We start from the raw sequence: 25,615 nt of genomic DNA, 5'->3' as shown, positions 1-25,615 counted from the left end.
GCATGACTAACGTGTCCTTTGCTCCCCACCCCAGCCAGCATTGCCAACAGCGACATGCCAAGGAAACAAGGATGACCTTTTTGTGTGTGGTCGGTGGACTTCCACGGCGACGGTGGAAACGAAGGGCCTCCTTTTGTGCTCTGGGCGGCGGCTGGGGACGGAGCCTACGCGACGGTCAAACCACCGCGGTGAAGTGAAAGTTATCGACGGCTTGACTTCCCAAACAATGGTCGGCTTTCTTCCGTTCCTTCACTATGACGCCCCCATCATGTGTTGCTGATGCCAATTCAATATTTAGACTATTTCTAATTATAAATAAATAAATAAATAACGTCGAAACGTGTCGCGGGCGTAATCTTTATCCGATGCCACGGCCACCGTCATGGGGAAGAAATCTGAGCCGTACAGGTAGAGGGCCACGCGTCGAGGATGGACGGCTTCGATCGAACACTCGTTTAAATCTGTATCTCTCGCGTGGGACACGGAAATTACGTAAGCCTAATAATTGCTAGCAGCTCATCAATGATGAGACGGGACACGCGCACGGATCTTGAAGACGGCGGCATGCAAGATGGGTACGTACGTATGGACACGTGAGTCACGTCCGCAGCGCATGCTTCGTTCTCTTATCGTTTACATTTCCTTGGTAGTCTAATCTGCCAGTTGGATGTGATCCGTGGTTTCTTCATGTTAATACACGACGAAGTGATGAGGTTAATGTGCCAATGCAGACAGGTGATTAATTCCTTTCGGTAATTAACCTTCTCAAATAGTAAAGCACAGAGACAACAAGAAGAACACTCTTCCAGCATTCAACAACTAGCTATTTGTGATGTGAGCATAATACCTCACTAGATTTTTAGTGCTTATGCAACATATATTACCTTATAAATAGACCAACAGAAGTAAAACTTATACAGCATCATTATATATATATATAATCCTAACTAAGTTCCAGCAGATATAGGTAGAAACTGTATCACACATTGTGTCAAAATACACAGTAAAAGCATGAGAAAAATAAATCCTTTTCATGATAAGAGAAATAATAAGAAAATGGAAAAAAAGGACCGAGAAAAGTCTTGTGCGTCATGCATTAGCATCTGGGTGCAGAACTTCGTGTCTCTTTCCGTATATCAGCTGCTTTTGCTTTCTTCTGTCTCCCTCTCTCTCTCTCTCTCTGTCGCCCCTGTGAGTCTTTTGTGTTGTATCTTATTCTTCACATGCAATTGCTCACATCCAAGAGATCAGGGATTTGGTACTTCAACCGGTTGCTGCAGTAGCTCTCTCTCTCATCTTCGGTGCTGCTGTTCACGTGCGTCGACGATGAGTTCAGAGGAGTCGGGCTTGATGCAGGCGTCGAAAACACAGAAGTCAGGCTATATCCCTGGCTGCTTGTGCCGCACACATCGGAGATGTCGGCGATGAATTGGGTGAAGGATGGGTCCAAACTTTCGTAGTTAACACCCGTTGCAGGCACGAAATCATTCTGGGATAGGTTACCCTGCATAATGATGTCCTGCCATGGATTAAAATCAGCAGATGTATGCAACTGGCCCACATTGGGCTGCATGAGCTGTGCCTCATCAGGGAATGGATCATTCGAAGGGGTGCAAGTAGGTAGCCTTTGGGATAGATGCTGTAGCTGTTGTGTCTGGAAGGAAGCCAACTGTTCTTGGAATTGGGGAGTCGGGTGTTGTTGCTCTGGGAGTCCTTGACCGAGGATGTTTGGGTTTTGGCATTGAGCAGATAGGAGGTTTTGGGCCATCATTAGGAGCTCGCTGTTCACCAGTGGCTCAAGACCTAATAACCCAGATAGATCGAACTGCGACGACGTTGGGTTGCACAAGGAGGAGGTCAGGAGAGCAGACAGGTCGAGGAGATCGAGGCGATGGGTGTGGGTCACAGGATCAATGCCCATCCTGAGAAGCCTCTTCCTGATGTGCGTATTCCAGTAGTTTTTGATCTCGTTGTCGGTTCTTCCTGGCAAGCGAGCAGCGATCGCAGACCACCTGGAAGCCACGGCAGAGTTGAAGCACATAAGCATAAATTAATTTTCCTTGTACTTGTTACCTAAAACCAAGACACTTCGCTGTATAGCACTTACTTGTTCCCCAAAAGACTGTGTAGATGAATGATCGCCTCTTCCTCCTCAAATGAGAACCTTCCTCTTTTAATGTCCGGCCGCAGGTAATTCGTCCACCGAAGCCGGCAACTCTTGCCACACCTTGCAAGGCCTGTCCGTACACCAAGGACATGAGCGGGTTTCACAAAGGTACTCATCGCTACGACTAACTCAACTCCATACCTGCTTTCTTGGGAAGAGTCCTCCAGCTCCCTTGCCCGTGCTTCTGGATGTAGTCGATGAGCTTCTGGTCCTCCTCAGGTGTCCATGGCCCCTTCTTCAGTCCATCCTTGTCACAACAAGGCGCTCTCCCCATATCGAAGACAAGAAGAGATCTAGTGCTGTTTCGGCTGGTCTCCTCGATTGATTTGCTTCAGGAAGCGTAGGATGGGCTAACTATGAAGGATTGAGGCAGAGTTCAATGTCTAGCTTAATCACAATGAATAGGAGATGAATCGTACTTGGGGTTATATAGAACGAAATAGCAACGAAAGGCTGAGAGGGAAGAGCCAAAAGTCAATTGGATTCGGTACCGTCCTTTGTTTATCTCCGTGGCGACGTGTCCTCTCTCTCTCTCTCTCTCTCTTTCTCTCTCTCTCTCTCTCTGGGGTTAAAAACCAGGCACGGTGTGGGAGGAGGGTGACAGCCATAAAGCGTCGGAGGGAGAGGGGGGACCCTTATCCCGTTCCCATTGGTGTTGGCTCATTCCAGGTGGTGACACGTAACTGGGTGATGCGACGGATAGTTGGCCCCAGGTTGTACTGCGGGCTTGTTTTCACCTTCACGGTGTTCTTGCTTGCTGCTGCTGTAAAGACTCGACCTGCATGACAAATGTGATGATGTCTGCACTCGTATGATTCAGCCGATGGAAGACGAGACTATGAATTCGAGGCATATGCCCCTACAAATTATATATTGAGGAAAGTTTGTGAAGCGGAGACTTCGGGCTCTCGATGATTGCCACCTAAGCATTCACAACAATCACATCCTTCGGGCCCTTTCCAGGCCAAAGTCAACAATTCCGACGGTCAATGATAACAGATGGATGGTCTAGATTGCTTTGAATGTATCACGGCAGTTGCTGCTCAGGTGTCTGGTCTCAGGCAGGGTCCAGCTCTATCCCCTCACACGATGGACACATTTGTCGGCTGCAATCCAAATTTGTTTAGCCTTTCATATATCAGCCTCTCAATCATAACGCATGGAAGCCATCCTGTGCTGTGGCTTGCCATCTAAGTAGGCCATACGACGACACAGTCCGCCATTGATGTCGGATTCGCCCTTTGACTGATCTTTTGTCCCACTTCAAGTCCCAAATGCTGATTTCGATTAAGACTTTATTGTCTCGTTGTCTCTTGGACTGTACGCACTCAATTTCCCAATCCTGATGATCAAGTTTTCTCAGAAAACATATTTGATATCTTTGATCTGTGCATGGCATCCAACTTCAACGGAAAAAGAAAGAGTCATGAACCCTGCAACCACATTGAAATCGTGAAGAAGAAGAAGAAAGGGAGTGCCGTAGTCGATGGTCGTCGTAAGACTTCCTCTGTGTTTCGGCCAATGGTTTGCTGCCTGCACAGCACCGTACATACGTTGGGATCAAACCCACTTGTCGTCTCCCGTCTTTCGAGATAGCTTGTTGAATTGACATAGTGGCTTGGAGGACGCTGCGGCAGACACCCGAGGACGTGTCCGCCTCTGAGGCTTTCACTGTTCGTGACGTGGCTGCTTGTCTTTTCCCAACAACATCAACACCACTGTCGCATAATTGCTGGACGCATCCACCGTCACCAACGCCGCTAGCGTACCCTCTACGTTCATCACTATGGATAGGAAGTGTGTGTGTGGGTGTGCATGGTAGTGTGATTCACCCTCAACCACATATAGGTGGTGAAGGGTTATTTTGGTGTCACCTCAATGAAATATCATTTACGAGCATATAGTCGTATTTTATAGTCCTAACTAAGAAATGCAAAGCCTAGGTTTGACAACCGATCGCTGGAAACAAAGAATCAACTGCAGAAGGAAGGGAAAGATAAGAAACTTGACAGTGGTGTATTGGCAATGCATGGTTGTGATCGACTTTGTATGACGACTGTGATAGCTACTACATATAGTATTCGAGCGTAATAATTGCACGACAACAGTGAAGACTGTGAGATCACTGCCCCAGAATCTAATAGATTAATGCACCGTAATCGTCCAGGTGGTTGCCTCCCTGCCTCGCGCCATGGGAGCAGGCCATGTCTTAGATCAGCAAACCAAGGAAATTAAAGCTCATGCCTTGATCATTGTGCAAGCAGGTGGCGATTTCCTTTGTTATTAATTGGAATAAAGAAGTGGTATTGCTAGATTATCTAAAGCTTATTATGATTCGGAGATCTTACCGGTGTCGTAGTCATGCCTGCAATATCATAACCCTTTAGATCGGTGTTAGCAGCACTGTCGGGGTGGACAGATCTTGCAATCCGAAGCGTAGAGAGAGTGAGCAAAGTGTGATGAGCAAAGTTGTTGTAGTGAAAGGATGAAAGAGAAGTTTGACTGTGCTTCGTGATGGCGGACTTGTTGAACTTCATCGTACGGAAGGGTAGACCTACGGATTAATGTAATGTACTTGAACAGTAGGGGATCACATAAAATAATTTAGGGTAGACATGCTACGACTCGTTTCTTCAGATAATGCCCGACTTACGTGTGGAAATTATAGCCTACAAACTTTGAATGGACGACGGCTAGCTAGCTTGCTAATGAAGGGACAATTCAGTCGCAAGGAGCCTGTGAGGACCGGTTAGCTTTCATGTCTTTAGAACCTGTGAGCAGAACAAGCTATTGCTTGACTAACTGAGCGTCTTTGGCTTCCCATAGATGCTTATCATTCCAGTGTTTGCAAGTTATCGGTGGCCAACCATCTCACCAGCTGATGCCTGACTACAGAAACTATGTAAAGTGCTCGAGTTTTAGGTGTCCTCAAGCTTGAAGGTCGTATCTGTCACTGACTTGGCTTCTGGAGAAGTAGGAGGCGAAGGTGAACCATCAGCTTGGCACCTTAAAGCAAAACATGATGGCAAACCAAATTGAGTGAATGAATCAAAACAAAGAACAGTAGGCCAACAATAACAAACGCGTGGGAGAGGAAGAGGCTCTCTTAAAAGTCCCTTCCAAGCATGTGATTGGCTTTGATGCTTTGAGATCAGACGCCACCTCTCTCACAAATCTGCATACAGCATTTCCTGCACATCAGTGTGGTGTAGCTATCTTCTCCCCTAAGACGTTTATTTGGGTTCTCTTACTCGTAAGATCGAACAGAGATTTACAGATGCGATAGTTTGTAGAAATAAAATGATTACATTAATGGCATGACCAAAAAAAAAAAAAGAATAAGACCTAAAAATATCTCAATATAAATTATAAATAAAATTATAAATATTTTTAACTCAATTTAATGTATAACTTTTCACAAATCTAAATGATGGTAAAAGATCATATAGTCAACTCTAGATAAATAAATATATATATATACATATATATGTAATATACATACATACATACATACATATATATACATGTTTGTATATATATACATATTTGTATCTAAATATGAGATACAAATTTCATTATTCTGCACAGACTTGACTAATTTGCTTATTGAATCTGCTTTTCTTTTTTCTGGTTTACAATATTTCTGGTTGAATACTGAATGAAGATAGTAGCATCATTGTTACACGTTGCACAAAGGAGTGGATAGGAGAAGCAAGAGATCCTCCTGTAAATTTAATGAACAATACTAGCTCTCAGGAAAGGATCATTTCCCAGTTGTATTTATAGAACAGGATATATTGTAGACTATGAAAGAATACAAAAGAATTCTGTCCAACACTGCACTGAGAGAGGTAACAAACAGTAACTATACACAATCACATGACAAGAGATCATCCTCTATACAAAGCTTATCGTCTTCAATGAATGGATTGAAGATGGCTTACTCACAGTGTAGATCTACAAGTTTACTTGCACACTACTCAGTTCACGTGAAAAGAGCGATAGCAACACTAGAAAGCTGCACACCATTAAGTCTCGACCTCGCAACTCTTTGTTGATTCGGTGCGTGTGGAGCTTCCTCGTTGATGATGTCAAGATCACTATCTATCGTATCGCTCTGTTTCTTAAAGAGAGACTTCGAAATTGGAGTGCTGAAAACGAAATGCGACTCCCTTGCGATCAAAGTCTGCACAGATTGTGACAGAAGCACGTAAGAACCACAGCAAAATTAGGACTACCATCAAATGTATATGACAGAGTGACTTACTGCTCCATTTACAGTCTTGGAGACCAACAACAGTTGTTTCAGATCACTATGATCGACTTTAGACAGTGTCTTTACCTGCAAGGTTAGATTGAAATGTCAGAATTCTAATCTTCAATACGAAGTAAGAGGAAGAAACGAATTAAAAAGGAGAGTACCAAAATATCTAGAGGCAGAGCCTCTAAACGATTTAATGTCTGCGTTCTCCACCTTGTAACCCGCCTCTTGGATGGAGCACCACATGGCGAGGATAAATTGGCTGAATCCATAGTCTTAGATAACACAACTCTTTTTCTCCCCAATATGCTTGTGCGATGAACAAATTCTAAGCCGGCTGGCACAGATCGTTCATGCTGAACCTTTCCTACTGCCATATTTTACTGCCACCCACTCTGCAATTCCAAGAATGACAACATGAATCAGTGGCCAAGAGTCCCTGGCAGCAGAATCCAACACGAATTCGACAAAATCGTGCAATTGACACCTAAAGACAACAGTTGTATTACGGAAAGATGATTAGCCCTATCGATCTAAAGCAACGAGCAGGTAAATCAAAAGACACCCAAGCAAATCTCTCTTCAGACATACCTGCGAACAACTCCGAATCGTGACAATGTTGGCCTTCAGATCCTCTTGAAAACGAAGACTCCTCCGAAATGGATTCGGTCGGATGGATCGACTCCTTCACGGCTTCACCTGACCACCACCATCACCGTCTCTTATATAGAGGGAGGGAACGAAGAAGAGGTGGACTCTGCAGTTTGACCTAATTGCTTTCCATGGAGACTGCTGGAATAGTCGTCGAAGTTCCGAAGCGAGCAAAAATATCCGACAAAAAGCAAGAAATAAAATAATAAAAGAGAGCCGCTGGTCCACCGTGGATAGCGTCCAACGAACGCGTGACCGACTTCGACGTGGCGGAATCTGGGCGGTTGGCGGAGTAGCCGTTGGGGACGGTAGAGCCGATCGGTACGTCCATTAGATCATAGCCAAACAGGATTATTGACCCAAATCAGAGCCTTCCCTAAGCCAACAACACCCAGTATGCTATTGATCATAGAATCTAAATGACATATCCAACTTATGTTTAATGATAGAAAATACTTCATGAGTAAAAAGGCACCCAAAGAACAAATGTTGATAATAAGGATGAGCATCCAAAAAAACTGAGAAGTTAGTAAATGACTATATAAACAAATAGCACAAGGAACAATCAAAACTTTCCACAAGCTAGACAAAAAAAAAAAAGGCTATAAATGATCAATTGCATACTGGGTGGTCCAAAAGCCATAAGTAGCCTTGGTTGATGGTTGCCCTTTTGCCAAATCAACATTCAAAATCACATCAACCAGCAAAGAACTAAAACACTATGGTTGTTAGAAACATTTCACTTTTGATCAAAAATCAAATTAGAAATGATAGAAAATTTATTAATACAATCTATGTTAATAAATATAGTTTTAAAAGTAAGAGGCATATCAAAAATCTAATTATGATTAAGGACACTACTAGAAATTTCATCTATGAAAAACCAAAACGTAACTCATGTATCATATGACAATAGGAGAATAATTAGTCTAGGAGACATAAAATCATATTTATCATACACAACCTAATATTAAATAATTCTAGATATATTCATAAAATTACTAATCCTTTTAGCTTATAAAGTCATAATAGTGAAAGGTAGATTCGGGATACCTAAGTCACATCTCTCTTTTGGAGTGGCAATAGTGCCCCAATCCAAATCCACGAAAACACCTTCCATTGGTCATCGACGATGATCATGAACACTCTTTGGCTTCAACCGCGTTGCCACAATCTTCATCCTCAACACAACCATAGCCTTCCTTAGTGCCCTCAATTTAGCTACATCCAATAAAAGAGTATCGTCCGGAATATCTATCTAAAGTTCCTCAGTCTCTCCAGTAGTAGGAGCCTTAGGTACTGTGGTCAAGCTCTATATAATAAGATCTATCCTTTTCACCCGAGATTGAAACTAGGAGGCTAAAGAGAAAGAATTCTTAGTTACCATGTAATAAAGGGCACATGAAATAAAGGGTTGCAACTGTATCCTTTGCATTAAATGGCAAATATGCTAATATCGAGTCAAACGACCACTTCTTAATTAAAGCTTTCCTTGTCATATTGACTCAGGTCCTTGCCTCACTAATGGGATCCTCAATCAAGGCATCATTAGCGAGAAAAGAGGCTTCAACATCCATGTGTTCATCACAACATTTTAGAGCTTAGTAATTTTTTAGGATGCGTAACACGATTTGTTAGCACCATTTGCTTCTTTGAACCCCTCTCCCATTTCGATTGAGTTTGCCCGCTAGTCATCTCTTTTCTATTTTAATTCAAAGATCAAACAAGTCCTCATCAAGATAGATCCCTCTCTTTCTATAGGGCTATAGAGCTGTCTAACTCTGAAGGGGGTTGCTCTATAGCACTCAAGGGGGGAGATGATGAACTCAGTAAAATAGGGAGGAAAATCATAAAAGCATTCGAGACTAGTAGATAGGAATCAATCTTATGACCTACACATCCACATTTAAAATATACCGTTAATAAATTTCAATAAGAAATCACTTAAAGATTCTGTTATTCAAGCATCCTAACCAAATACCCTATTCAAGGGGTTTTGTTAAATCAATTTCGATACAAACTCTAATATATATCCCCGTTTAAAGGTGAAAGAAGATTCATCAATACAGAGATGATAACTCAGTAGGAAAGTGAACTGAAAAATACAATCCTAATTCCATTGCTTGAAAGGAAGGATGAAGAATTACATCCTAATTCAAGACTGAGGGAATAATCTTAATGAGAGACTAGAATTTATCCCTCTAAGATATTAGATGAAGAACTTTCCTCGTTATCAACTATGGTCCCTTTACGAGCACACTAATAATCGCTTTTTCAAAAGAAAATCAAAATAAGAAAAAATCTTTAATCATATCAATAAGAGATGCACATTTCCACAAGCGTAAAACTATATATCGCAAAAATTTTAGAGTAGGAGGACATTAAAGAAAACACCAACCAAACTAGAAAGCCAAGATTTTTTCCATTCGCAAAGAGTATCTTTATCAAACTCAATAAAATGTTTTGAAGAATCACATATATGATCAAGCTTGTATCTAGCTTAAAAGGATCAATTAGAATTTTTACTCATGAGAGATCATTCTCAGAAGAAGAGCCATCAGATTGGTCTTTCTTCCAAGATAATAGGACATGAGATGCCCTTAGATTGGATGAAGGAATGGTACTAGACGATAAGATCACAACCAAAAGAGACACAAAAGAGTTTTTGATATGCACATTCACCACCGTTAAAGGATCAGGCACAATGTCAATCTATGAAACAACACCATCTGAAAGAGGATCCAATTGAGTGGAATAAGAAGTTGCAGGGATAGAAGATGATTGATTAGAGTTAGGAGGAGTAAAAAAGAATTAACGATGAAGGGAGAGAAAAAATAATAATGTGGTTATAAGGTTTTTCTATCTCGGATTACAAATATTATTTTTTTATCCAATAAAACATAATTTATGTATCTCTTTTTGGTAAGATAAATAAAATATCTATTAAAGCTTTTTTCCTACTCATTTTATTTTAAAAGATCTCTCCCTATCTCTAATATGTGGATAAAATAACGATAACATGCTTGACTGACCAATGTTAGTGAGCAATGTTGCATCCTCTCCTACAACACTTTTAGTTAGCACATCATGGATCTCCATGAGGTTCCTAAGAGCTTAATATTTTGTGACCAAATATTACAATGGTGTCCCATGATTAAAATATAACTAATTAGATCCTTAACAAATGATACCAAATGAATTGAGATGAATTAATTCTCCATGAAAATTATTCGGTAAAATTCTCAGTAAAATTGAGCATTCAATACACATGTCTTTTTACCCGAAGCCAATTTTTTTCCCCCTACGGACGATTTGATGATGGCCGTCTTTATCTGATCACCGTAAAGCCTCCAACTAATCATTCTATTAGAGCTGACAGTCTCTTCGAAGGAGAGGCTTTCATTGACATTGCCATTCCTCCAAACCGACGAGATTATCTACGTTTCTTCACACATCAAACAGCAAAAGAAATGCATTGCTCGTGGTTTTCTTCGGCAGCAAGCTCGCGAGTCTTGTCAGTTATTAATGTTAGTCTGGTGATTGATACCTGTCGCAAGAAAGATCAAAAGAAATGGTTAAGTCAGCAATTAATGGGCACGGATAATATTCCTTAGCATTTGGTGTTCGGTAACATTAATGGAATGACCGATTTCTGAGAGAGAAAGAGAGATAATGGCTAAGTATGCTTCAGCTTTGGAACTGCGAATCCAACTCTGAGATTGTTCATAGCAGCAGTTCTCCCAAAAGCTTCCTAATAGTAGTAACAAAAGCTATTCAACTACTTCGGAAAGGACTCTTTATGACTGCCAATCCTCAACCATAGGACATATAACCACACTGCATCATCTTTCTCTTGCCAGTCTTACCTAAATTTCATCTGAACGATCTATGTTTCGATGGTCGATCGAGGAGAAAGGTTCCAAATCCAGAAGACAATCATCAAAAGGAGCTAAAGTAGCTAAATAACTGGATCAAAATATCCATCATACATGTATACGTACGTGTGCATGTATACACACACATCTTATCATTTCCATGATCAGAACGCCACCAGCTAGCACGCGAGAGTGCCGTTCCTGTTCCATGGATCTCTATACCTGTATCTGTATGTATGCATCTGTATGTGTCTATCGATTGTAAGACTTGAGGAGCGCGCCGCAGAAAGTGCAAATGATAGCCCGCCAGGTCTTACGATACACCGGCACGTAGCAGAAACGCGTAGTCGTCCTCATGTCCGCCACCCTCGCGCAGGCCCCACAGCGCGAGCAGATCCCCGCCGCTGGCTTGCTGCTCCTCGTCGTCCGCCGCTGGTCCACCAGAAAGCACATGAACACCAACTTCTTCTTCTCTCACAGGCGCGCACTCATGTACACCTGATCTCCGCCCTCTGACCTGCTGCGTGCTTGTTAAGATGACTGATCGAACGTGACGAAGAAAAGAGGCATTAGAGAGAGAGAGAGAGAGAGAGAGAGAGAGAGGATGACCGGCTCGGATGGCAGGCGGTGACGAAGAAGAAGAAGAAGTCTGTAGGCAGGGCGGCAAGCAGATTCCAACACCGGTATTTAATGAAGGTTGGGGGCGAGAATACGTACAGCTTTCTAATTTATTGCGGATGGTTGGGGTGAGACGAACCAAAAGCCTGTTCAATAAAGGCTGCCTGTCTTCGTGTCGACCAAATGGAATCAGAGACTTCTTCTCCATCTCGCAATTCAGCCGCTACTCTTACCACGAGACACCCTCACTCTTCCGATCTCACCTTGTGCACGCACCGAGAGATAAAAACCAAGAAAGGGTTGCAATCCTCGGCACTATTTAGGCCATAGCTTTCATTAGCTATTGTGTTGAGGAGTTCTCCCCGTCGTCGGTCTCTGCTCCCCGTCTACAAGATTTTCGATAAAAGGCGTTGCTGGCTTGATAAAACCAAAGAAGATAAGAAATCGACACTCTACATGGATTCATGCGCATCCCTATCTCTTTAGCATCCCAATCTATACAGATTATCTCTTATAATTAATTATTTTTAATATTTCGATCTTTATATTTTAAAAAATTATATTAAATATATTTATAAAAATAAAATATTTAATCTCATTTCTTTTTACATCATCAATTATACTGATCGAAATATATCATATGCTTAATAGTAAATCGAAGTGAGACAAAGTCAATACGTGCTTAATGATAAATCTTAGATATTTTCGTTAGGATGGTGTGAGGAGAAACAAGATTAAATATTTAATCTTCGTATAGAAATCTTAAGATAACTTTTGAAGATATAGGGATCGGGATACTAAATGTAACCAATTATAATTAGGCCGTGCATTATAAATGAAGTAATGGCTATGCTTACTTTTTGAAATACTTTTCATCTCTTTCACCTATAATTAATTAATTACGAGAATAATGGGACTAATGTGATCAAAACCTAATATGAAAAGAACAACCAATTAGGTGGATTAAGGTTAATATTGATGGTTCTTGCAAGATGATAGTATTGGTTTCATTCTACAAGAGAATGTTCAGTAGAAACATTTTACAATGCGATGCCCAGCTGAAATCACATTGAGCATCATTGGTCCATCATTGGTCATTCATATTTAATTATTTTGCAATGGGTTAATACTTTTAGGTAATTCTGATCATGATTTCGGAACTATCAGTTTTTATTTTAGAATTATCAGTTTTGATTTTTCAAAATTTAAAACTGAATCGGAACCAAATCGTCGATTCGAATCATTGTCTTTTTTTTTTTTATATATTTTTAATTTAAAAATAATTTAAAAATATAAAAAATATATTTATAATTTATATTTTAAAAATAAAATATATAACTATAATTTGTGTAATAACATAAAAAAATATGATATATAAAAAAATAAATTTTTAAATTTTTAATCAAATAAATAACCTAATTAAGATATTTCATCTAATATCCTATTAATTCCCAAAGTGAAATTGCACGTGACTCATCACGTGATCCATTGTCCCAACCGAGTGTTAAAACCCTTAAACCTTCCCATCTCCTTCGCCTCCGCCCGCACACTGCGCCCCTCCGGAGTCGTCGGAGACGCCATCTTTCCTACGTCCCTATGAGCAGAACTCCCACGCCCGAGCTAAAGCCCTAATCCTCTCTCTATGAAAGCCCTAATCCCTCGGTCCCTCTCCATCCAGACCTTCTTGCCGTCGCCCCTCTCCTCTCCTCGCTTCTCTGTCTTCTTCCTACACTCCGTCGCTGGCGATGGAGCGCCGTCGCGGAGGCCGCAATCCCATATCTTGCCCTCCTCGCCTGCCTCTTCCTCCCAGTCTTTTGCTTCTCCTTCCTCTTTCTCCTCCTCCTCCTCCTTCTCGACGAGGCATTACGAGGAGGAATGCAAGAACGTGAAGGTCGCAGTGTTTTGGGACTTCGAGAACTGCAACATTCCCGTTGGCGTCAATGTTTTCCGGGTGGTGCACCGGATCACGTCGGCCTTGCGTTCGAACGGCATCAAAGGTCCGGTTACCATTACCGCCTTTGGAGACGTGTCGCAGCTCTCTCGGACCACTCAGGAGGCTCTCGCCTGCACCGGGGTCTGCCTCACTCATGTGCCACATGGTCGGTTCATTTTTTGTGCTCATATTTTAACATCCACGCTCAATTTCATGCAAATTCGATCCTGTTAATAGTCGACATGTTATTTTAATATCCGCTCTCAATTTCATGCAACTTCGATCTCAATTCCAGCGCTAAAATATTCAATCATTTAGATGATGAATTGTTCATCTAGAAAAATTATTTAAAATTCTTTACTTTCAAGTTAATTGGGCAGTTTCTTTGTATTCTTTTTGTTTCTTTATGTCACAAATGTTACTTTTTAAGCTGCTTACTTCCTTGAAATATGATTATGTGAAAAAGGTATAAAAAGGTCACGGTTCATGCTCACGTTGTTAAAATAAGTCTTTCACTCTATTTGTGAAGAGTTTGCTGATTCTAAAGTGTAAGAATCATATGAAGTTGTTGTGAGTCTCTCTTCTTTATTTTTCTCTTCTGTTCCTGTTTAAGCGTTTGAATCATTTGGTCACCACAAAAGGCAGACCTTTAAGGCTTAGTATTCATAAGTAAAATGTTGGACAGGAGTATTTCCTTTGCTATTGCTAGTTTTAGTATCTTGCTAAGCAAGAAAATACCAGCAGATGATTCATTTCTCATCCCATTTTCTTATGTTTTTTTATAAATGTCTCTACCATTCATAAAAATCTGCAATTGTTGTGCATTGTAGGTGGTAAGAACAGCTCTGATAGATTCTTTATGGCTGATCTTGTCTATTGGGTTTCACAAAACCCTCCTCCCGTCCATTTCTTTTTAATATCTGGGGACAGGGACTTTGCAAACATCCTCCACCGGTTGAGGATGAGCAACTACAACGTACTGCTCTCCAGCAAGGATGGTGCACCTGGTGTTCTCTGTAGTGCTGCAACATTTATGTGGCCTTGGTCTAGTTTGGTAAAGGGAGAGACTACTATTGTCAAGCATTTTAACCACCCACCTGATGGATTATATGAATCTTGGTATGGCCATTACAAAGCTGTCCTGGATGACCCTTTCTCTGACATTGAACAGGCTACTAATTCACAATGTGAGGAATCTATGGAATTAATTTCTGAAACTAAGCCTCGCCCAGTTCCTAAGGCTTTAGTAAATGCGATCCGTCAGATTTTATACTCATATCCTGAAGGGTTGAATCTCCCAGAACTTCGAGCTGAGCTCAAAAGGATCAACGCAACTATGGACAAGGACTTCTTCGGGTATAAGAAGTTCTCACACCTTCTTGCCTCAATGCCAAATATACTGAAGATGATACCCAATCCATCTCTTGAAGGCCAATCACTTGTTGTCAGTACACATAGAAAAATAGCAGATTCAGTGCCATCGAGATTTAAGCCGGTTCAAGATGTGGATGTTAGTGATGGAGAGAAAAACGGTGCTTCGAGACAGAATGGAAAACCACTCCCAATTACTCCTCCAAGTAATGAGTCAGAGCCTGCATCTACTATATCTGAGACTATTGCCCATCAGAAAGAGAATGACTCAGATAGTGGTAAACAGAACTCCAGTCCCACTCAGGGACACCATGCTGTAGATGAGGGGAGCCTACTTGAAAGAATTAAGGGTTTTATTTTTGGACACCAGCACTGCAAAACAGAGCCTTTTTCTCCCAGTAAAGGGAATGACATGGAAGGCAGTGCCTATGCTTCCACCTCTGAGCATACAAACAATACTGCAGCCGAAAAAGGATTTGTGCAGAGGATTATAAAAACCTGGAGTTACCGTAGCAGTGGTCAGCGTGTTGGGGGAACTGATAGCATTTCTGGACTGGACTCCACTTCCCATGAGGATTCTGGTGAGGCAAAATCAATTTGCAAGCCCACTGAGAAGTTGAAATTTGAAGATAAAGCAACACGGTCGAAACATAATTTTTCCAATCGGCCTAGTGCTAGTCCAAATTCAACAGAAGCAAGTGAGTCAATTTCAAAGGATAAGACCATCGAACAATCTGAAACATCCATTGGTTCTCCAGATATGAATCAAAGCTTCTTTAGCCAGATTGGAAGCTGGTGGATGTTCTGGAAATCTGGAAAGGACCAGAAAATTAGTTCTACACCTTATGAAGAGGTTACCAATTGCCAAGAAGATGTTGCATGTGGAAAGTCCAATAATGATCTGGGTAATATCATTGGTGAGACAGAACCTCATGTTGTCTTTTCAAAAGGGCACTTTTGGGATGCTCTAGAATCATTTTTGCTGACTTCGAAGGGATCTGAGCTTATTCTAAAATCGAGAACAAGGTAAACCTCTGTCATCTCTACACAAGTGCAATCTTGGGTGGATATGATATTCAGATTTGTTACTGTTATTTTAAGATAGAATTTTTTTGCAAGTGCTGATATCATAAATTGAAAATGTGTCTTAACTAAAATGTTCTTTCCTGTGGGATGTGTAACTCTAATGTTGTTTGTCCATAGATACCAGATCTTTTCCTCTTCGAATCATGATCAGGTTTTCACATCCTGATTTACAATAATTTCATGTCTTAGTTAATCATGATAGGTGATGGGGATGGTTGATACTGGAGATTATTCTTCTAAGTTATCTAGTTTCATGGATATAAGCCAAGTGATTAAGTAAAGAATAAACATGCATATGATATATTCCTTATTTTGAAATCCATTTAAGACAATTTAAGCGCTAAAGAATTAAGAAAAAATCTGTAACAGTTCTCTATTAATGTATGTTGCTTTTTATATAAGCTTGTTGCTTTCTGTATAAGTTGTTGAATGGAAATGAAATGAGAAAAAAATAGTTCAAAAATATAAGATTGCTTATCATTTTTTCAACCATATTCTTGTCCGGCAACCCAAGTCTTCTATATTCAATAAATTGTCATATATACATATACATACTTGCTGCATATGCATATATAGGCACACTTCCCATGCTTATCTTATGTTCATCTTTTAGATCTACTTGAGCCCTTGAATTGTCATCCACAACCTGATCTGTTTCTACACCCACTTAGTTTACTTCGAGCTATTGACTTTACAAGACCAAAGTACAGTACTTATGTATGAACAACTTAACCTATTTGTTCATTGCATTACTACATTCAAACATAACAATTAAACCTCCATATCATGAAACTAAGCACCATGTTTTGTACTTGCATGCTTACCATGACCTAGGATGTTTCATATTCCAGATACCTATCTGTTGGCCTTTGGAGTTGTTATACAAAAACCACAATCTACTTGCATTATAGAATATGCATTCTGGGAATTACATCTTTGTTTGTGTTGGCCTTTTTCTAAATGTTGGCTTTGTTAACGTTGCTTGTTGATTTATGTTAAATTAATATTCCTTTTTCCTTTATAAAGTCATTTGTTTTTGTTGCTTATACCTATCTTTTATAAGTTCTGGATCATTGGATTGACCAGGCTTGACTTCAATTTGGTTGAACTAGTTAGGGATCATTAAACTCCAATATGGAAATCCTTGATATACTAGGGATTGTTGTATTGGACAAATTCATCTGATATAGTTGAATCCTTGTGGTCTAGCTAGTACTAGTAGTTGTTTTGGTCAATTATAGTTGTTAAAATCTGATATATTTTAACAAATTTTTTATTGTTAAACAACTTGATTTAGTGATTGATATTAGTCTATCCTGTCCAATCGTGATTTAGCATGTCATACAAATCAATGGCAAAACCGATCACCATATGATGCAAGATCATTTTAATTTGTTTTCTTATTTTAGTAAGCAGTGGGCATTTTGCTAATACCATAATTTTCCACTTGGCAACATATGTTATCAATTTAGTTTTATGGATTGCTCAAGGAGAAGAAATGATAAGAAAACGAAGGAAATGTTGGAGAAATAAGTCATTTCATCACTATAAGGAAGTTATGAAGGCAAAACTTATTGATCAGAATACCATAAAATTGAAAAGTTATCTTCTTTAAAGGAGGAAAGTGCAAGTAATTAATGTGCTTTGATGTAATTGAATTCTTCTTTTTGTTCCTGTGTACTTCTTTTTTTTCTTATACTTGGGGACTCTGAAAAAAAGTAAAAACAAAAGATTGTATTTAGAGATGAATGAATTAATTAATGAATGATTTTTTCTCATGTTATGACGTAATGTATGTGCAAGTGGTGTGAGGCCATATTTTAATTCTCAATGATGTGTGTGAGACTTTCATCCCTAGAAGTTTTTCCTTGAGCGACTATTGGTATATAATCAACTTTTTCTATTATCTTTCCCTATCATCATCCTTTCCTTCCTCTCTCTTACCCTTCCCCTAACCTGAAATAAAAAAAGGAAAAAAGTTACTCTATTTGTCATGAATTTGTCATATATCACCATACCTACAAAGCAAGGTTTGCAAAATTAGCCACATAATATGAGAAATATTAAACAAATATAAAATTACAATTATGTTAATTTTAATTTGTATGCATATAAATTTTTTTGTGTCGCTTCAATAGAGTATAAAATGAGCAAGAATTATTTAAAATGGTACAAATATGTGTTAAGGGATTTAAAAATATAATAGTAAAAAAAGGTAACATAGTTATTATTAGGTGTGGAGGTAGCGGGAGACAAAAAAATCTTTAATAGAACTATAAATAAAGGATGCATGCAGTTGACCCATAATGGTTGGGAATTTACATTGTTGTGGTGGGAGATGGATTTGTTTGATATCATGCTTCATGATAATTTGTTATTAGTGGTGAAATAGTTAGAATAGATGAAACAATTATTATTAGTGGTACGAGCAGAAAGAGACTTAAAAAGGTCTTTAATGTAAACTATAAATAAATGATTTATGTAGTTGACCTCAAATTGTTGGGACTTTATATTGTTGTGGTGGGCATGATTTGTCTTAGCGGTCCGTACCATTGTACCGATCAATCATTGATATGATACATATCGAATTATATTGACATCAATATGTGGTATAGTGGGACATATCGACAAATCGGTATGTATCACTTGTATCGGTCCTCTATTGGACTGGTACATACTGCCTATACTGGGCATTACGTCATCGTATGGTGAACCTTGATGGTGGTAGATGCTTTTGTTTGATATCATACTTCATGATAATTTATTATTAGTGGTGAAATAGTTAGAAGAGGTGAAATAGTTATTATTAGTGGTACGAGTAGAGAGACTTAAAAAAGTCTTTAATAGAAAGTATAGATAAATGATGCATGTAATCTACCCCAAATAGTTGGGACTTTACATTGTTGTGGTGAGAGATGCCTTTGTTTGATATTATAACTCATGATAATGAAACATCAGTTAACATATTAGGGAGAATGTCATGGTGACATATTTTAAGATTTGGAGCTTGCTAGTGTCATTGGGATGCTCTTTTAAGTTTTAACTATCGTGACTTGGTTGAGAGGTTGATTTACGTGTCTCTATGCTAAGGTAACTTTAAGAATGATACACATTTAATAGTTGCGTTTAAATAGCTTGACAATGGTGGATATTAGATGGTAGGCTATTAGATGAAAAGAAGAGAGAAAGGTAGAGAGAATCTTGGACTCATTCCGAATCCTCCAAACTCACATTGAGGGGAAGATTGTGACTTGTTCCATTGACACGTCTTGTCCGAATAAAAAACTTTCACTTGTTTAATAAGTCACGATCCCGTTGCAATTCCTTTGCCCATTTTACATGCCTAAATATACAAAGATAATGAAATCAACAATAATTAAAACATGGTTATTCAAATATTTATATTCTTGCTTTTAGAGGAAGATAAGTTTTCAAATTCATTTGTGGCAAATAATTTTCCTTTTTGATGTTTGTCTTCCATTTTGGCACCTAGGGTGATTCCTTCCCCTTGTTATATTTATTTAATTTTGTCCTCTTATGCTTGATCTAGGAAATAAGGGTAGAAATGAGGGGATGTCATGATGTAACAACCTTATAAGTTTCCCATGTAAGTGCCTTGTAAGAACCTCTATCATATTAAAATTATTCTAAAGATAAAAAGGAAATTAGTTAGATTAAAATTGTACATGTTAGCAGAATGCCAACTTGACTTTACCATTGATCTAGAGGGCTTTAGGTTGACCCTTATTCTTTCCAAACTTGGTACAGATTGGAATGTGTCTCGATTTCCATCAATATAGTGATGGTGACTTAAATTTTGGTAGCAATAACTTCTATCATCATGATGATAAGGATGTAAATTATCAAATGATAATACATAATAAGAAAATCAAACCTCCGTTTAAACCTTAAATAGGTTAAAATTTGTATATAGAGATAGGTTTTGTGCAAATATAACTTAGAGACATGCAAATGCTATCTAAGTTATTCCTTGACGTCATATAGGCCTTCGTCAAGGAAGCCACTCAAGATACAACTGGACATCGAATCTAAAGTGTGCATGATTATGGAGCATGAGGATAAAGCACACTAGAATAAACAAAACAGAAATTGTTGGAAAGACAAAGTCATTGAGAAGTCAAAGGAATCAAAAGTTTTGATTGGGAGTTGAAGCAACTTTGAAGGATGAAAGTTGGTCGTTTTTAGAACCGAAAACAATAGGCTACGAAAGGCTCTATCCGTAGCCTTTCCCTTCTTGCTAATTGGAGGTAGATTGTGGAGTGTACCGCATGGCATGCCACAAGTGCTTTGTAATTGCGTAAGCTACATTGTAGGCTTGTGCCAAACATTGCGTGTATGGGGACAATACTTCATATTTCACGTCATGCAACATGCTTTGTGCTACGGGCATGATGGCATGTTGGATGCACGAGATAAATGACACAATAGTGAAAAAGGTGACTTTTATATTTTCTTTAAAAGCTTTAACAATCCCGTACAAAGCATAAAATTTTCTTCAAAAAATAAGCAACTATATCAAATAAATAAATAATCAATAATAAATAAATGCTATTGTTGGTGTATCTACTATGTGGTCAATGAGATAATCTTTTAAGGATTTAATCTCATTTATTAAAATATTTATTGGAGGAGTGAATCATCTTATAAATTTGTTTCTTTAATCTAGATTTTAATCAACTTAACATAGTATGATGTACATCTTTATGAGTTTGCACGATAAGGTCTATTTACGAGTGTTTATTTGTTTAGGAGAGATTTTAAAGATCATCCAAATCTTTGATTACAAGGATGGACCTTAGCCTACATGAGCTTTTTAGTGGTAGGAATTCAACTTCTCTGATAAGAGATCCATTGAAGGAGATTTAATGTCGTAATAGCAAATTGATTGGCTGGTTAAGGAATACATTGATTGACATCTATATATATCAAGTCTTATGTAGAGATATAGGAAAAACATAATTCTAAAAAGGAGAGATTCCTCCTGGGATGTCTTTTTATACTCTTCATTTAGCTTTATACACATCGCGAGATAATTTTCTAGAATTTATAAGCAATATAATTAAGTTTTTTTTTAAAGTAAAAGCTTTAGATATCTTGGATCAATTATTCAACATGCTTGAGAGATTGATGAAGATATTATATATATAGTAAAAATAGAATAGCTAAAACGGCGAGAGGATTGGGGTCGTGTGTGATCATTAGATACCTTTGAGCTGAAGATTTTATAAAATGATTTAAAAAGGCACTGTGCCCAAGCGCCTCCTTCAAGGGCTAGGCGATGCGTTTCAAAGAGGCGTCGCCTGTGACCAGGGGCCGAGCGCTTCGGTCGAGCACCCGGTTCAATTAAGTGAACTGAACTAGACTTTTAAGTCTGGTTTGGTTAAATAATGTAGTTTCTTACCTCATAAGCCACCCTTCATGCCCCTGCGACCCCAAGGAACCCTAGCGTTGCTTTTGCCTCCGCCGTCGGTGCTTTCTGTCGTTACCTCCGTCGCAGACGCTACGGACTAAGTCTTCCTCTGTTGCCGACGGATGAGTCTGACAGCCCTCGTAGTGGACTAAGCCTTCCTTTTGCTCTCGCTCTGTGTGTAATTCCTTCCACTATCGATGGAGTGGACCATAAGTTCTTTTGCCACTGACGAACGCCCTCTGGAGCTTCTGCTGCTGCCGCTGCCGCTACTACTGCTGTCCGCAGCTTCCGCCATTGTTGTTGTTGTTGTCTGTAGCTTTTGCCGCTGTTACTATTGTTGTTCGTAGCTTCCATCGTTGTTGTTGCTGCTGCTACTGTCCGCAGCTTCTGCCGTTGCTGCTACTGTTGTTTGTAGCTTTCACTGTTGTCGTTCGTAGCGCTGCCGCAACAATCTTAAACTAATCTTCTGTTATTATTACCATTTTTTCTTCCCTCTAACTATTGGTAACAGTAAGTAATATACTATTAACAATATATTTTTAATTTAATATCATATTTATATTTAAATAATTATATATATATATATATTTATTATATTATATATATTTTAATATTTTAGAGTGTCTCGCTTCGCTTGGTCGAGCGCCTAGTGCCTTAGGCGTTTTGGGATCTTAACGCTTAGCACTTTTTAAATCATTAATTTTATATGATAATAGATAGATAATAATGCTTTATAGATCTGAGTATTGAACAACTAAGAAATAACATATACAAAAATGATTGTATTGCTAAGATGTGAATATTGAGTTGGACGTGTGGAGTTGTTAGGAAAGATAGTGAATAAGTATTCTTATTGTGAACAATTAGGTATTTATTACTTCGATAAAGGATAAAGTAAGAGAATTGTTTAAGATGATATAAACATATATTCAGAAGATTTACAAATGTGGTAGTTAGAAGAGGTGAACTGATTATTGTTAGTGGTATGATAAAAGTTAGAGGAAGACATAAAAGGATTTTAATTAAAACTATAAATAAAGATTTAAATACTCTTTAACTTAATTAAACATATGGTTTTGATAGTTCTCAATGGCATGACAAAAGATCGATGTAGCTGATCCCAAATTTGGAACTTATGGCTTCTTCTTCTTCTTCTTCTTCCTCCTGTTCTTGTATCAGCAATATAGTATTCTGTTTTTCCATCTTTTCTCATTCGCATTAGTGTCTTAGTGCCAAAAAAGGAAAAAACATTTGGTTCTGCAAGCTTGATAAACTTTGGTGACATTTTATTATTCTTTTAGTTACTGGTCATGACACTTATCTTACTGTCTACCAAACAAGCATTTTGTTGACTATCTGATGGCAATTCAAATCTGTTCCAGTGCCTTTTTTTTTGTATATATTCCACTCTTCAGATTTAAACTTTAGTGTGAATATGTTCTCGTGGTGTGCTTCAGGGACCAATTGGTGCATGGGTTTCAGAAGGAAGGCCTTTGGATCCTTAAAGATCTCACGGAAGCCCAGATTTTTCAGCTGGTAAATCTGATAATTATGGAGAAGAAATGGCTGGAAGAGTCAACTTCTCAGATGTTCCCTTTTAGGCTCTCTCTTGCTTCTAAAAGAAAGTGTGGTTCATCACATGTGCTTGGTTCCAATGGTTTAAGTTCTCTTTTCACAGGCAGAATATCAAAACCTTACACACACAGGCAAGTTGAGCAGGAAACATTGGATCAAAACCCTGGATGTTTTAGGAATGGATTTGACAACACTTTAGATGCTAAGCCACCCCAAAATTTTGTTGAGTTGAAAGCATGGTTTCAGAAAGCAGCATATAAGGGTCCTGAGGATGTTGAACCTGAGGATTTGCAAAAGCTTTTTGAGAGCAAGTTCAACACAAAACTCATTTCTTCTGTTTATGGCTATCCAAGTCTGCGAAGTTTGATTGCAGCTTGCTTAACTGATGTTGACTTTTCCCATGTAAAAAGAAAATCATCTCCAAGCAGAGAAGAAATACTATCTGATTGCCACAAACTCTTGCTTGAGCTTTTTGATGAATATCCTGAAGGTTTTAACATGAGCATCTTCAAACCAACATTTATGCAAAAGTATGGCTATATTCTGGATTTTCAAATGCTTGGCTACCCCAAGCTTGCGTCTTTGTTACAGATAATGCCTGGGGTGAGGATAGAATCCTCTTTTATTATACCTTCTGAAAGATTCCGCTCAGATTCTAGCTGGAGTAAGCAGACAATCGTCGGAACACTTGATCATAGTTCACCAGATGACAAAAGCAATTCCATTAACAAGGACAGTAAAGGTGATAGCACCGCTGAAGACTATGCATGGGAGGAGCTAGGCCCTTTGTCCGAGACAGTTAATCATGGTGGTAATACTGTTGCTCAGGTGAATGATAAGAAGGTGAGTTATGATGAGGCTTCTCTTTCAGATGATGATTTTTCTGATTCTGAGGGTGATAGTCTCTCCCAATCTGGTGAACTGGAATCAAAGTCTAAAAGACGCGGAGAGGACAGCTCTCTTCTTCAAATCCTTGATTCATGGTATGGTAGTTTGGAAGGTAATGAGAAGGATCAAGCTCAGGCTGTTGATGGTCAGGTGGATTGCTCCAAGATCAAAACCATGGAACTCAACCCTATCAATGAACAAAAAGTGAAAGCAAGACCCACAAAACGATATTGTTTTGTGTCGAAATCACCGAATGATGAGAAGGAAAAGTTGGTGGATAACATTTTGGGCAGTCTGAAGAGAGCCGGAGATTCGAAGCTACATAGTTAAAGAAACTTCATCACATTTTGGGTAGTCTGAAGAGAGCTGGAGATTCAAAGCTACATAGTTAAAGAAACTTCATCTAAATGTTGCTGTTTTAGTGATTATATCATTAGCTTTATGCTGCCGTTCTACGTTGAGCTGCCGATAAGATACATGGACTTTCACCAAAGCAAATTCGGTGGGTGGTCTGATTCTTGTGCCCAACCTGGCACAATAACCTTTGGTGGTGTTACATACAACAAAATGCACATCCGACGAGTTGATCATGCGGACATTGGGTGTTTTTAGCAGATACAAGTACTTTCAGTAAGTACACCAGTTCATCATTCAACCTAATTCTACACTCAGAGATATATTCTTTGAACAGGTGGGTGATTTGGGTGATTTCTGTCTTGAGAGAGTTTCTCATGAGGCTTTTTGATGTGTAATACTGCAAGCAGATTATTTATTTTGGCAGGTAAAATAATTTTATTGCTTACCAGAACAGAGATAACCCACACCAAAGAAGTACCAACTAGCTATAAGTTCCCTCTTCCAGAATGCAAGCCAAACCAATCACAGGGGATACAACTGATACAAACATCAAAATAGTGGAAACAATACCCAAAAAAAGCCAGATGCCACCACATAAAGGACTCTCATCAACAGCTTCATTATCCTGACTTCAGCAGCATCGACAAACTTTGTCACTGGATTGCTGTGAGAACTTGTACTGAAACAAAGCATTTGAGGAACGTGATCCTCTAAGAACTTGAGGGTTAGGCTAAAGTCCCATCTGAAGCAAACTGCAGCAAATTGAGCACGCTCAGCTCAGGTGTTTACTTGCAGACATTCATTTGTGGAGTAGATGAATTTCCTATTGCTCATCAACATTGTGCTATTTCTAATGCCAAGTGAAACACATATAATAGGAGATCAAGTTTTATATGCCCAAAGGTAGTAATAATTAACTTTTTCTTTGAAATAAGGAGCAATTTCAGTTGACTATGTGAGATTGAATGATAACCGAGCTGATTCTTTAGCCAAGGAATAAAGAGACAAGGTTCGATGGGTAATAGCATATAGTCGTGTGACTTGGTAAGTGATATTTAATTTATTGATTCTTATGATTTGTAGTGTTACTTTGTAATGTTAACCAGTCTATTGTAAATTAGGTATATTTTTGTAATATACTCTTAAACAGTTATGGATCAAGGGGGATAATTATATATTACTTCCTATAGTTAATTATGATTAGTATCCTGATCCTTATACTTTAAAAAGTAATATTGAAGTTTGTACGTTTGCGAAGGTAAAATATTTAACTTTAATTCTTCTTATGTCGTTAACTTCGTCGATAGAAAAAATCGCACGTGTTGTCACGTACAAACAAAAAAGACATGAATAAAAAAGGATAAAAATATAATTTTTTTATTTTTTTTTAAATTATTAAATT

The 25,615-nt window shown here is 38.7% G+C and overlaps 4 protein-coding genes across 5 annotated transcripts; 1 reads left to right on the top strand and 3 right to left on the bottom strand.

Annotated features, from left to right (window-relative positions):
• Positions 1–906: 906 nt before the first annotated feature.
• On the bottom strand, positions 907–2,672 carry LOC135677023 (transcription factor MYB102-like). The gene is made up of 3 exons (XM_065188862.1): positions 2,309–2,672; positions 2,108–2,237; positions 907–2,012 (listed from the first exon to the last, which is right to left on the bottom strand). Exons 1-3 carry the CDS (start codon positions 2,439–2,441, stop codon positions 1,220–1,222), a joined length of 1,056 nt encoding a protein of 351 aa, XP_065044934.1. The 5' UTR covers positions 2,442–2,672; the 3' UTR covers positions 907–1,219.
• Positions 2,673–6,010: 3,338 nt separating this feature from the next.
• LOC135677024 (F-box protein At1g61340-like) lies at positions 6,011–7,231 on the bottom strand. 2 transcript variants are annotated; one of them, XM_065188863.1, is made up of 4 exons: positions 7,020–7,231; positions 6,590–6,915; positions 6,435–6,509; positions 6,011–6,353 (listed from the first exon to the last, which is right to left on the bottom strand). In XM_065188863.1, the coding sequence occupies exons 2-4, from the start codon at positions 6,803–6,805 to the stop codon at positions 6,153–6,155; spliced, it is 492 nt and encodes a 163-aa protein (XP_065044935.1). In that variant the 5' UTR covers positions 6,806–6,915; positions 7,020–7,231; the 3' UTR covers positions 6,011–6,152. The 2 variants fall into 2 exon arrangements, with proteins under 2 accessions (XP_065044935.1, XP_065044936.1); XM_065188864.1 differs by having other exon boundaries at positions 6,590–6,823.
• A 3,793-nt stretch (positions 7,232–11,024) lies between these two features.
• Positions 11,025–13,153, bottom strand: LOC135677545 (uncharacterized). The gene is made up of 2 exons (XM_065189907.1): positions 13,084–13,153; positions 11,025–11,427 (listed from the first exon to the last, which is right to left on the bottom strand). Exons 1-2 carry the CDS (start codon positions 13,151–13,153, stop codon positions 11,207–11,209), a joined length of 291 nt encoding a protein of 96 aa, XP_065045979.1. The 3' UTR covers positions 11,025–11,206.
• Positions 13,113–25,050, top strand: LOC135677022 (uncharacterized). Its single transcript, XM_065188861.1, has 4 exons — positions 13,113–13,671; positions 14,336–15,902; positions 22,851–24,547; positions 24,638–25,050. Exons 1-3 carry the CDS (start codon positions 13,215–13,217, stop codon positions 24,184–24,186), a joined length of 3,360 nt encoding a protein of 1,119 aa, XP_065044933.1. The 5' UTR covers positions 13,113–13,214; the 3' UTR covers positions 24,187–24,547; positions 24,638–25,050.
• The last annotated feature ends 565 nt before the right edge of the window (positions 25,051–25,615 follow it).

The sequence above is a fragment of the Musa acuminata genome, chromosome BXJ1-6 (genome assembly GCF_036884655.1).
Source record: "Musa acuminata AAA Group cultivar baxijiao chromosome BXJ1-6, Cavendish_Baxijiao_AAA, whole genome shotgun sequence".
NCBI lineage: Eukaryota > Viridiplantae > Streptophyta > Magnoliopsida > Zingiberales > Musaceae > Musa > Musa acuminata.
The sequence above is the reverse complement of the archived record's forward strand: the minus strand, read 5'-3'. Positions and strand labels throughout refer to the sequence as shown.

Coding starts and splice junctions, on each gene's coding strand:
- LOC135677023 (XM_065188862.1), bottom strand. CDS start 2,441: ATGGGGAGAGCGCCTTGTTGTGACAAGGATGGACTGAAGAAGGGGCCA. Junction 2,238..2,308: donor GACTCTTCCCAAGAAAGCAG/GTATGGAGTTGA, acceptor GTGTACGGACAG/GCCTTGCAAGGTGTGGCAAG. Junction 2,013..2,107: donor CACAGTCTTTTGGGGAACAA/GTAAGTGCTATA, acceptor CGTGGCTTCCAG/GTGGTCTGCGATCGCTGCTC.
- LOC135677024 (XM_065188863.1), bottom strand. CDS start 6,805: ATGGCAGTAGGAAAGGTTCAGCATGAACGATCTGTGCCAGCCGGCTTA. Junction 6,510..6,589: donor CTCTGCCTCTAGATATTTTG/GTACTCTCCTTT, acceptor CTAACCTTGCAG/GTAAAGACACTGTCTAAAGT. Junction 6,354..6,434: donor CCAAGACTGTAAATGGAGCA/GTAAGTCACTCT, acceptor CAATCTGTGCAG/ACTTTGATCGCAAGGGAGTC.
- LOC135677545 (XM_065189907.1), bottom strand. CDS start 13,153: ATGGCGTCTCCGACGACTCCGGAGGGGCGCAGTGTGCGGGCGGAGGCG. Junction 11,428..13,083: donor GGAGATGGGAAGGTTTAAGG/GTTTTAACACTC, acceptor CGCGCCTGTGAG/AGAAGAAGAAGTTGGTGTTC.
- LOC135677022 (XM_065188861.1), top strand. CDS start 13,215: ATGAAAGCCCTAATCCCTCGGTCCCTCTCCATCCAGACCTTCTTGCCG. Junction 13,672..14,335: donor CCTCACTCATGTGCCACATG/GTCGGTTCATTT, acceptor TGTGCATTGTAG/GTGGTAAGAACAGCTCTGAT. Junction 15,903..22,850: donor ATTCTAAAATCGAGAACAAG/GTAAACCTCTGT, acceptor GGTGTGCTTCAG/GGACCAATTGGTGCATGGGT.